Genomic DNA, 12,344 nt, shown 5'->3' with positions numbered 1-12,344 from the left:
ATGTCTCTAGGGGAAAGGTCAAAGTCTAGAGAACTCTTCAAACTATTTCATTATTTCATTACATTGAATGTTGTCACCGAAAATGGTTGTGATTCCAGTTAAAAGGTTGACCTTGTAGTGGCCCCTTCTGTTTGAAGAAATGTACTGCATCCACATGATACACATCACTAATGGAAAAACATGCTGGCTTTAGCACCAATACTTTTATATGATGACTATTTGGATGTTATTTGTTCCAGTACACTAAACATGTTTCTTCTTTTCTTTTACATAGCCTCCAAATCCCCCTCATTTCCTTCCTACACTAAAACTGGGCTTACAAGGGTGAGAAAATAAAATCTGATTTGATATGTCAGCTCTTTTTAGAGCCGTCCTTAATTACACTGATATAATTAGTCTTGTGTTTATGTGTTACAGCTGCAATCTGCAGAATTCTCCTCTTCAAACAGTGATAAAGGGTGTCAAAGTAAGTGTGAGGAGTGTGATATTTCTATTCCACCTTTTTGTTATGTTTATTTACACTTCAGTCAGGGTGGCAGTATCAAGAGGCATAATTCTATTCTATTCTATTCTATTAGAGGAGTTCCAGAATTATGTTATATTTCTATTCTATTCTAAATAGCAGAAAATATGACCCTGTATTAAGATCACTGGCTTCTATATTTTATTATACAATATATTATATTATAAATTAAATAGTAGAATAATTTTTATCATGTTTATTTACACTTTAATCAGTGCATAGAGTCATTATTCTATTATATTCTGGTTTGTTGTAAACTATTCTCTGCATTTAAATAAAAGAGAAAAAAAAAGAATTAAATTGGAGAGATCTTTGTCATGTTTTTATACCTCCTGCTAATTGTATTATCATTTTTCTCTTTCTCTCTACAGATTTCCAGGTATGTAATAATTTGCATTAAAATTATGGGCCTTTTTTTAACGATCTAGGCACACGGTCTGAACTGCATGGCACAAGTGCACTTAGGGTGTGTCCGAATCCACTTTTGCTTGTTTAACAATGGGAAAAATAGTCAGTGCACCAGGCTCATGGTCTAAAAGGGTGGTCCCTAGTCTTTTAATGAGTCATGGGTGTGTTTTGGGCGTAATGTGCAATAAACCAATCAGAGTCTCATCTTCCATTCCCTTTATGGGGGCTTGCACCATGGCGGATTCGCTATTTACATGGCGGAATATATACACCCTCAACCTGACGAGTCAATTTAAATACATGTGTGTATTGCCACGATTGGTTAAATAAGTAGCCAATTTCATTCGTCATTACTGCAGATAGGTAATTCTCATACATGAAATGACTATCCATTATGACATATAGGCATTTTTATATTTATATACAAAATAACTCAAAATAGCAACACGCCAACACCACCTGAAAACGAGGTGAACAGACCAAATAAATGTATATTCTTAACAGCTAAAACAGATCAAATTACTTCATAAGTTAGTTCATTTAGCAGACACTTGTATTTAAACCATCTTAAAATGAGGAATACTACCAAAGCTGTTCATCGTAAATAGACAATAGCAGTATCAGCATTTCAGAAATAATCAAAGACTTTAGTGAGTCAAGCTTTGTGATCTTCAATCTCAGCAGTTTTCTAACATTTTACAATCAGATTTTTGCACAAATCACAGTTGTGGTTTTGATATGTGGTCTTACAGTGGTCTTCTCTCTTTTATAGAATGGAGATGCCCAAAGCAGAAGGATAGACAGAGGGAATTCCCTCCCTAGTATGCTGGAACAAAAGGTGATGCAACCATGTAATCTGCCAACTAATCAAGAGTGTTTTCTATTCATCAGAGCTCTTGTACATGTTACTGCTAAGTGAATGCTTGCTCATGGTCAAAGTTCATTAATTATGTGTTTGCATCATCTATGTGTTCGTTTGGCAGATTTACCCATATGAGATGCTCATTGTGACCCACAGAGGCAGAAACAAACTCCCACCTGGTGTAGACAGGACAAGATTGGAGGTAGACATTGTTTTTTTTTTCTCATTATTTGACCCTGTTGCACTGTTCTGTTGGGAACAAAGGTTGACCATTGAACCTCTCTCTCCAGAGGCACCTGTCACCTGAGGAATTCCAGAATGTCTTTGGAATGACCATAGAGGAATTTGACCGGCTCTCCCTTTGGAAGAGGAATGACCTGAAAAAGAAAGTCTCTCTCTTCTAATAGTAGAGAAATGCGTTCTTTAATAAACACTGTCACACGTCTGCACTTCCACTTGTGAGAATAGTGCCAGCGATATAAGTTAAGGAAAGATGAGGAACTGATATAAGGAATGTGATTTTGGAGCCAGCAAAAAACAAAAAAACAAAAATCAGTTATCCGTTTGATAAGCCCCATATCTGATTGCAGCTAACAATCATGTCTGAGTCAGTGATGTCTCTTTTTCTAGTTGCAGCCACTATGTCAGGACTTCACTCTCCTCTTCTCTGTGTGCTTTGTAAAGCTAAAATGATATACACAGACATGAAAGCTATCAGTACACGAAGCAGATATGAGTTATTTGAGTAGACCAAATCCCTACAGAATGATTCAGCAGGAACCTGTGAGTTTCATTCACTATGAAGTCACTGCCACACTTTTCAGCCTTTATGTGCTAAGCAATAATTACCAAACCTTCAAAATATGGGTCAGTGACATAACGTTCATTCCCCCAATGCAATTCACACATACAATGACTTCAATACACCTCTTTTATTATGAGCATGTTTTTGGGGAGCATACAGTAAAAATGTCAGGATGATACGCACTGATATATAATGTAAAGAAGAAAAGCCCAGATTAAAAGAATTAAATACTTAAAAAGAAAACATTGCATAATCTTTTATTAGCATTTATTAGAAAAATAACCAATATTTGAACAAAACTGCTTATTAATATTTGAAAAAACTTTACTTTTTAAACTTTAAATGCTAAATCAAAGTCATGTGGCCCAACCACCATGCAGAAAAAAAATAATAAAACAGGTAATTATATTATAGAGGTTGATAAGCTTCTTACAATATCAAATAATTTGACCTAATCAGTCAGGTGAGTTCAGGTTGTAAAATTTCATATGGTGCGACTCCCCAAAATCTTCATTATATTTATGAATTAATAAATCATGATATTTCTATAATTAATTCATGATATTTGTAACAAATATAGAGAGCTTTTACAAATATGAAATTTTAGTCACTAAATGTACACTTCAGTCAGGACCTCCATAGACAAACTTTTAGTCAAATTTTTTTTTGGCATATTAAGTTTCATTTGGCGATATGGCTCTGTTCTTAAATTCCCCATCCTTTTCATGAGCTCCATTAAAGGCCAGGACAGTGAACAGCAGCAGCTTCTGGGGACAACCTCCCATTTTCAAACTGGGAGAGCAGCGTGAATCCCCCATTGAGTACAGCGCATGTATCAAGGACAACAGAATGACATTGATTAAGTTAAACACAAGTTTAAGGAGGAGCTGGGGAGGAGGTGGGTTGCAAAGCAGCGTGCAGTGGAAGCAGCCAAGCAGGCAGATTGAACTTAAGCTGTGCTTAAGTAAGGTGCCCTTTGTGAGAGTTGCCAATTGAGTGCATAGGAATCGGATCAGCTGATATGGGCGTGGTTGGAATTTGAGCTTGACTACGTGGCCTGCCCGAACTAATACAGAATGCTTCATTTTATTTGAAAATGAATACAATTTACATGAATACAAAAAAATACAAACTTGGCACTAGAATTTTTTATTCTGTATAGTCTTATTTGTCACTGACCCATATTAAGCAAAGCAGCTTTTGCTGATAGTTTGGAAATTAGTACAATTTATACTAGAGACTTAAGATGCACATATTGCACAACCTTGTTCTTTACACCTTAACACCAATTTAAAACAAACAATATAATACCTTAATACCGATGCAAATACCAGCGGTACGATATACACGTATAGCAACAATTCCTATGGCAACAGCAGAGTGAGAGTTTGCTGTTCCAAAGAGAGCTACTGTACATTAGTGAGAGTTTACTAAATATTGGATATGAGACATGAATCCTGCATGGCAAATGTATCCTGCTTTTCTTTAATGATGATGGATTGTGAATCGTGAGTGTGATCAATAAGACAAAGATGTATTGATCGAACAGTTTCACTCACTCGCCCTATTCTTCCGTCTTTTTTTGCTCCCTCTTTCCCATTTTGCTGCTATTGCCTTGTAAAGCACCTTGACTGTTTTGGTTATATGCTCTTTTGTTTTTGACGGGTGGAATGTTCTTTTTTTTTTTTTTACAGTGTTCCTGTTTTATAGGATAAGGATAGGTTAGAAAATAAAGGGATTTCATACGTTGAGACCTGATGGTTTGATTTTGCAACCCTGGTTTTTGCTTTCTGTAGACTTTCAGAATTTCACTGGCTACCTTTCCGTTCACGAGTGTGGATTTGAATTGAATTGGTCGCGACTCACAGGATGCTGAATTGGAATTACAGGAAGATGAATTTACTGAACTACATTTATGCAACAAAGTATACATAATTATATGAATTAATTAACTATATCAATTATATGAAAAAGAATTAACAAATCCCAAATCTGTGCCGAATGGCCCTGAGGTTCATATATTCTTCTTGCTTACTTCTAATGACATCTTATGTGTGTTGATCTCTGAACAAATTAAATTATTATGCTTTTATTGCTCCAATGACCAAATGAAGTGCTTAGTGCATGCTTTGTACCTAGAGTTTGTACCTACAAAGCAGACATGTAATAAGAACAAAACAATCACTAAAAAAAAAACACGCATATCAACTTGTGAATGTAAAAGTACAAAAATAGACATTCCACATCTAGTTTTTTAGAAGCACTGCTCCAAAGGAAATATGTGACTCTACTGGCCAGAGAGCTATTCTTAGCTTTTTGCTTAACAAACCAATAGTATTATTTATTGTTTTAATAGCTTGCTGGCAGCAATTGGCTGTTCCTTCAACAGGAAATAATAACTTGTTTATGTGAACACAATCTGACACCCAATTTACACTTCACAATAGTCAGTAATCATGAAATTATGCTACTTATCAATCATGTTTTTGTTTTTTTTCAATGACAGCTTAAAGTTGTGTTTTTCTGGTGTGAAAATATTTGTGGCTTCAGAAATTAGGCCATCTTGATGAAATACGTTTTGCTATGAATATTGCAGTAAGGCACTCGTCCTAAAAAGCACTTGATTCACTCATACACTTAAAAGGTTGAATGTTTTCATAGTGAGAAAATATGCTCTTTTTAACCACATGTAGGCTACATGCATCTGACAATTTTCATGTGAAAAATGTTCCAAATATGAACATAACACCGATCTTTCTCTACTTCATGAATAGTGCTTTTCCTTTTTAATGTGAAAGTGTGATGAATGAAAATAAATGAAATGGATTTAGTAAAGTGTTCGTACATTGTTGTGATTTTATCAGTGGTGTTGTTTTTTATTTTGATTTGTTAGTGGCTTACTAATGATTTTAACAGATCATTTGAATTAATATTCTGTTCAATAAATTTTATGATTTTAACAGTATTCTGTGTCTGTTTTTTGGTTGAAAATCTGATTAAGTCTTTCTCATCCTACCTAGATAATAGGATACATAAAGGTGGGCAACTTTTGACAGTCATCTCAACATAGCTGTGGATTTATTTGGATGCTGAAATGAAAAAAAAAACAAAGTTTTGGGAGATAAAAAAGGTTTCTCGCAAAAGCATTGATATATAATTTTTCTTCCTCCTATCATATTTTTCCCATCACTGTAACCAGGGTGTTCTGTATTAAAGGGATAGTTTACCCAAAAAGGAAAATTCTGTGATCATTTACTCACCCTCAAGTTGCTCCAAACCTATATAAATGTATTTCTTCTGAACTAGGGATGCAACAATACAGTTAGTCCACGGTTCAATACATACCTCGGTTTTTTAACCACGGTTTTCGGTTCTGATGGCTTTTCACAAGTGTTTTTTGTTATTCTATTCTTAGGCGACAGGAACGGCAAGAGGTTAAGGAGAAAAAAAATACAATTTTTTTATTGCAATATTCTTTCTTTATTTTATTTAAAAGACTTGAAAAACCTTACTTAAGCTTAAAACTTTACTTTACTAAAAAAACCATGTACACATTCCTAGTGTATAGTATAATATAAAATAAATATATATAAAGATTTACATTGGCAGCTCAGAGCTGTACAGCAGCATTTAAGTATGAGATTGAATGAATAAATGTAAAAATAAAACACTACATAGACTTCACTATAAAATATACATTGATTCTTATTAAAGCTACTGTATTAAAGTTGTTCAGTCAAGAGCAGCGAGTGATTTTCTCTTTGTCTTTTGTTGTTTTATTAATAGTTCACTCAAAAATGAAAATTCTGTCATCGATTAGTCACGCTCAAGTTGTTTTAAACCTGAATAAAGTTCTTTCTTCTGTTGGACATAAAATATATTTTGAAGAATGTTGGAAACCAACAGTTGCTGGTCCCCAGTGTAGGAAATAGTAATATTTATGTCAATGGCCCATCAACTGTCTGGTATTCAACTGTCTGTGTTCAACAGGATAAATTAATACAGGTTTGGAACAACATTAGAGTGAGTAAATAATGACATCATTTTAGAGATGAACAGAACTGTGCCTTTAAGGACAAGCGACAGCATGTTCACTAGTCTGCACTGCTGTCGATTTAAGACCTGCCTGCATCTAATGTACAGACACACGCCGATTTTACTTTCTCTTTAGACATAACCGACTGTGTTTATGTAAATCTTGTGTGTATTGCACAGTAAGACTACTTAGTTCAGTAATCACGTGTTTGACAGGCTTTTAGTGTGCGCGCTCGGAAAAGCGCATGTGCATTAAGCATGCAAATGAATGAGCATGCAAGTGTTTTTTTTTAAACACTCTTAAGATTTGCATGACAAAAGTTTGGAAACATTATGATTTAAATGTTAACTTTTATTCAGCAAGAATGCATTCTATTGGTAAAAAAAAATTAAATAAAAAATTCACAGTAAATACATGCTTTATTTATATTTTGAATAAATAATGTTCTTCTGAACTTCCTATTCAGAATCTGGAAAACAGACGGCTGCGGTTTCCACACTTCATTAAGCAGCACAACCATTTTCAAACGTGATAATAAGAAATGTTTCGTGAGCAGAAAATCCGTAGGCTATATTAGAAGGATTTCTGATGGGTAGTGACTCATGTGTCACTGAACTGGAGCTCTGCCATCACAAGATTTAAATATATATATATATATATATATATATATATATATATATATATATATATATATATATATATATATATATATATATATATATATATATATATATATATATATATATATATATATATATATATATATATATATATATATATATATATATATATATATATATATAGGCTATATATATTTAAGAGAGAGAGAGAGAGAGAGAGAGAGAGAGAGAGAGAGAACATTTGGTAAAAAAATATTTCACAACATTACTGTTTTTTTTTTTAATCTGGTAAATGCAGCCTTGTTGAATATAAAAATAAATACATTTGGACATGCCTATTATTAGCCTATAACCTTGTGTGTGGTTTTAAGTTATTTGATGAATAAAAATGAACAAGAATTTAAGAACAATCACACCAGGATAGATTAAAACTTCTTAGTCCACAAATACATGTATAGACTACAGGTTTATGAAAAAATGATAAATTAATAAAAGACCGTTTTAAAGCATCAAAGGTTTGCCTGCAATCTTTCCGTCAGGTAGGCTACGGCTGCACAAAACTTTTAAACTAATAAATCAAACATAAATACGTTGTAAACGCAATAAACAGTGGAAGTTTAGGCATAAATTCGCGCGACATTGAATCTACTGTATATATTTTTTCTGAAACAATAAACTTGCTGAGATACAAGGAGGAGCGTCAACTAAAATTCTCAGTTTCACGCGCATGTCCGGTAAACTTATGAATATTCATATTGAAAATCTCAGAAACCAAAAATCTCGTAACACCTGCAAGGCTTTAAAACGCATGCAAATAATGAACTTTGGTGATTGTGAATAACTAGTGTTCCGTGAGTATGACTCTACCACTAACGTGTGATGTGAATGTATGTCGCTGGAGGCAAATGATAGAATGTGTAGAAAAAGTATTATTTAAATGCAAAACCGAAAAAAACGCAATTCACAGGCACGTATTGAATGCCGTACCGAACGGTTCAATATTATATTGAGAGTGGCATCCCTATTCTGAACACAAATGAAGATATTCGGACAGAAGAAAAAATTCTTCATAAAAGAAATTACCGTTTATTACCTCACATAAATCAATTACTGTTCAGTGGTAGCTAATCATACAGGTTATTTTATAATTGCCACTATAGTCTGCACTGAGACTGTAGGGTGGCGCTGTTGAGCTGCTGTAGCCTACATTGGCGGATTTCAGAAGCACAGCTGGAGGCGGAGAGTCCAGTGATAAAGAGATGTGGAGTGGATGTTGACAATGTAGCCGCTTGTTTTGGACTGTTATCTTAGTTTGACTGTCGCCTGACCAGCAACTCTTCCTTGATTCACTTCGAAATTGCACTTAACTTCACTTTGACTTCGTTTACACATCCAGGAACAGACTCGGCGATGAACTCTGGAAGCGACCGAGAACATTTCACTTGGACGCTTTGATCATTTCCAGCGATGGACAAGCAAAAAGGTATTTCTTTCTCTGTTGTCACATCATTCTGTAGTCTGTATTAGAGTCTGAGTGCAGTTCTCATGTGAAAGCTTCATATGAGCCGCATTAGATCCACATATCATCCAGACAGGTATTTTCTATATAAAGCAACTTTTTTGGTGTTGCTGGGGAGTCACATTGGCACTGTCATTTTGAGCTATCGAGCAAGATAGCTATACTCTAATTCTAAATTGCTGACTGTCCGTGTAAGTCACTTTATATAGTAGCCTACCACAAGTTAGTAATAATAACTAATTAGGCTAGTGATCATATTGAAAAGTTACAATATACTGTAAGACCTCTTATGGTCTGCAACAGAAGTCACAAGTCTGTGTACAGTATCATAACTTTTTTAAATGCATCTTTTATACAAAGTGATTAGTGAATTAAAGTGCCTAAATGTCTTGATTAAATGAATCAGTCCCATATGGGATTCAAACCTACAACCTTTCCTCAACCATCTGCAAAACTACACCACCATCCATTTTTTAACACATCTCCGATGCTCTTTCAGAAGAGAGATGTTGAATTTTTCATTGTTTATTTCTCATAATCGCAGTTAGTGTTGTTGTAGCCGTGCAGATTTGATCATTGTTCTGGAATGTCATTAATAGTCCTACAGCATCCCCCATCAGCCACGCTGCCACGACTGAAATCTCAGGAGAGGAGCAAGTTTCTCGGTTTGTTTAAGTAAAGGTCAGAGAGCAGTGCTAATTTCACCAGCGTGAAGTCTGATGGGAACAAATTAGCTACTCCGTCTCCACTTCCTTCTGTGCTCCTTTCTGTTTCTGAAAACAAAACTTGTTGGGAAACTGTTCAGCTTCTATGCCCTTTTCCCCTGACATTTTCTATAGTCACATTTTTTAGGCTGGAGTCGGAAGATTTTGCTAAATATTGAAAAATGATAGATCATGTTGCTGATATAAAATTAAATAAATTGGTACATTTTGTGAGAATTTGTATGTAAATATATTTGTTGTATAAGAGCATAAGACAGATTTAAATGACAGTAACAAGAACAGTGTTGGAGTTGATCATTTAAAATAATTTCTGTGAATCAGTTCAATCTTTTTCTGTGAATTATAAAAAAGAAATAAAAAAATGGTTCAAGGGACATTCACACAGCCAGTAAATTGCAGTGACGAGGTTACCTGATCTATTGCATTTGCATTTGCATTGTGGCCATGTCTGATAACTTGACAAAGTTGAGAAAAGTTCGACTTTATGCAAATGAGCAGCGACAACGGGAGTGCAGACAGTGGAGGTCATATATGATCTGTCACTTACTGCAGTCGAGGGTCCTAAAGTGAATCCTTGCAGTTATTTATTTTCAAATTTTATGTAAGAAAATGTCACACTGTGATGTATAAAGTTACAATTGCAAGAAATAAAGTTGTAATTACAAGTTAAGACGTGATGAAATGTGGGCGCATGTCTAGAGCACTAGAGTATATGAACTATGTCCATAAAAAATGTAAACGCGCTCGCTCCGGTCTATATCAGTGCTATGATCCATGTAGTGAGCGTTGTTAAACCCATCGCGGCGCTCCGTGCAGAAACCGCTCTCTCTCGCGCGCCGCGTGTAGTTTGAATTCTCCACTGTAATCAAGGGCTGAATCCGAAATCGCCCCCATAACCTCAAATATAGCATTATTTGGAGGGGACAGCGCTTTGTAGTGGCACTCATTATATCCCATTGCACCGCAATGACGAGTGTACAGCCGATACACACAACGCTGTCCGACTTCACGCACGTTTTCATTCACTCCTTCAAATAAAGTGATAACGTAGGGAATAGTAAATGAGAGTATAGGATTCAGCCATAGACTGTGCTGTTTTGCGATCTCAACTGTGCTCTAGGCATTTCTCAATGTCAAGGAAGGATCCTCGGAAGCCAGAATTCCGAGGATGCTACGTCATCGACGTCCGTCGAAGGGCTGTTCCAATGTCGAGGATCCTTAGAATTTCAACCAAGGTCTGAGTCCTTCGTTCGAAAAATATGCCATATACAGGAAAGAATGCATACGAGTAGACTTTGCGCTCTCATGGTGCGTTCACACCGGACGCTATTCGCGCGAGTGATTTACATGTTAAGTCAATGCAGAGACGCAAAATGGCATTCTGCGGCGCGATTGAGGCGGCGCGAAGGACGCAAATTGAGCGTTTTGAGCGCCTGTCCGCTGGAGCTCACAGCTCCGAAAACGGCAGATAAAATGTTCAAATAGGCACTCTTTATATAAATAAATCACATATTTGAGCTTTAAACAACTACATTATCGACTGAAAAAGTCTTAAAACATTTGTACGTTTTGTCACACATTAACAGTAGATTTTAACAAAAAAAGACATGTAAACACAGCCCATGTCAGCCATTTCTCAACGAGACGAGCCGCTGGGGAAGCCCCGCCCATGACGCGAATTCGCGTCTGTTGTGCAGTGAATGTCACGCGCGATTCGTGCGAATTTCACGCGCGATTGAAGCGAGTAAACTCAAAATGTTCAAGCGTCCACCTTCGCGCGATTAGCGCAAATTATTTGCGCGAATCGCGTCCGGTGTGAACGGCACATTAGCGTTCTCAAATCACCCACAATCCTATGCGCGCAGCTTTGCTATCTTGTTCAAAAAATACATTACGTATTTACGTTACCAAACATTTGTTATAACCATAGTAAATATAAGTAAAGTTTAACTTTTAAATTCAATTCAATTCAATTCAAATTTATTTGTATAGCGCTTTTCACAATACACATTGTTTCAAAGCAGCTTTACAGAAAGTGCATTTCATAAATGTACATTGAAAAATGTTAGAAAGAGAATGTTAAAGAAAAATGTTAGAATAAGTTAATCAATCATGTATTAATTTAGGCCATAACAACGCTGGCGTTGAGTCGTCTCTTAACAGGTGTCGAGTCGTCTCATCACAGGTGTTGGGGCATCTGAAGTCTCCATGAGAGGCTGGATACAAACTGGAGCTGACGAACTAGTTACCTCGGGACTAGTGTCCCGAGATAACAGAAAAGCAGATGGGAAATAATTAGCATAGCCGCTGTTCAGAATATTAATGCTTTTGATCCGATTTAACTGTAGTATAAAACGTATTTATAATGTGAATGCTTGGCTAAAGAGATGCGTCTTTAATCTAGTTTTAAACTGGGACGGCGAGTCTGAACCTCGAACAATATCAGGAAGACTATTCCAGAGTTTAGGAGCTAAATGTGAAAATTCCCTCCCTCCTTTAGTGGATTTAGATATCCTAGGAATGACCAGAAGCCTCAAGTTTAGTGATCTTAAAGAGCGCGATGGATTGTAGGGCGATAGAAGATCCGTTAAATACACTGGAGCTAAACCATTTAGGGCTTTATAGGTCAGTAGCAATACTTTGTAATTGATACGGAACTTAATAGCTAACCAGTGTAGAGATAATAAAATTGGTGTTATATGATCATATTTTCTTCACCTAGTAAGAACTCTAGCAGCTGCGTTTTGGACTAACTGTAGCTTGTTTATTGATGATGCAGGACAACCAGCTAATAAAGCATTGCAGTAATCTAGTCTCGTGGTCATGAATGCATGAACTAACTTTTC

The 12,344-nt window shown here is 35.8% G+C and overlaps 2 protein-coding genes across 4 annotated transcripts in view; both read left to right on the top strand.

The window, feature by feature from the left end:
* The window catches only part of LOC307132143 (dematin-like), a 66,408-nt gene extending 60,846 nt beyond the window's left edge, over window positions 1–5,562 (top strand). Inside the window, exons 13-18 of the mRNA XM_079826310.1 lie at window positions 275–324; window positions 418–466; window positions 805–902; window positions 1,704–1,769; window positions 1,915–1,995; window positions 2,084–5,562. Of these exons, the coding sequence (XP_079682436.1) occupies window positions 275–324; window positions 418–466; window positions 805–902; window positions 1,704–1,769; window positions 1,915–1,995; window positions 2,084–2,197 (458 nt within the window). The 3' untranslated portion in view covers window positions 2,198–5,562. The remainder of the gene's footprint in view (window positions 1–274; window positions 325–417; window positions 467–804; window positions 903–1,703; window positions 1,770–1,914; window positions 1,996–2,083) is intronic.
* Window positions 5,563–8,495: 2,933 nt separating this feature from the next.
* LOC307133107 (actin filament-associated protein 1-like 2) overlaps window positions 8,496–12,344 on the top strand; it is a 107,910-nt gene continuing 104,061 nt past the window's right edge. For 2 of the 3 annotated variants that reach the window (XM_079827913.1, XM_079827912.1), the window contains exon 1: window positions 8,496–8,737. In XM_079827913.1, the coding sequence (XP_079684039.1) occupies window positions 8,722–8,737 (16 nt within the window). In that variant the 5' untranslated portion in view covers window positions 8,496–8,721. The remainder of the gene's footprint in view (window positions 8,738–12,344) is intronic. The other variant, XM_079827914.1, reaches the window with a different exon arrangement.

This window comes from Gobio gobio, assembly GCF_949357685.1.
Source record: "Gobio gobio genome assembly, chromosome: 10".
In the NCBI taxonomy this organism is placed as follows: domain Eukaryota; kingdom Metazoa; phylum Chordata; class Actinopteri; order Cypriniformes; family Gobionidae; genus Gobio; species Gobio gobio.
The sequence above is the reverse complement of the archived record's forward strand: the minus strand, read 5'-3'. Positions and strand labels throughout refer to the sequence as shown.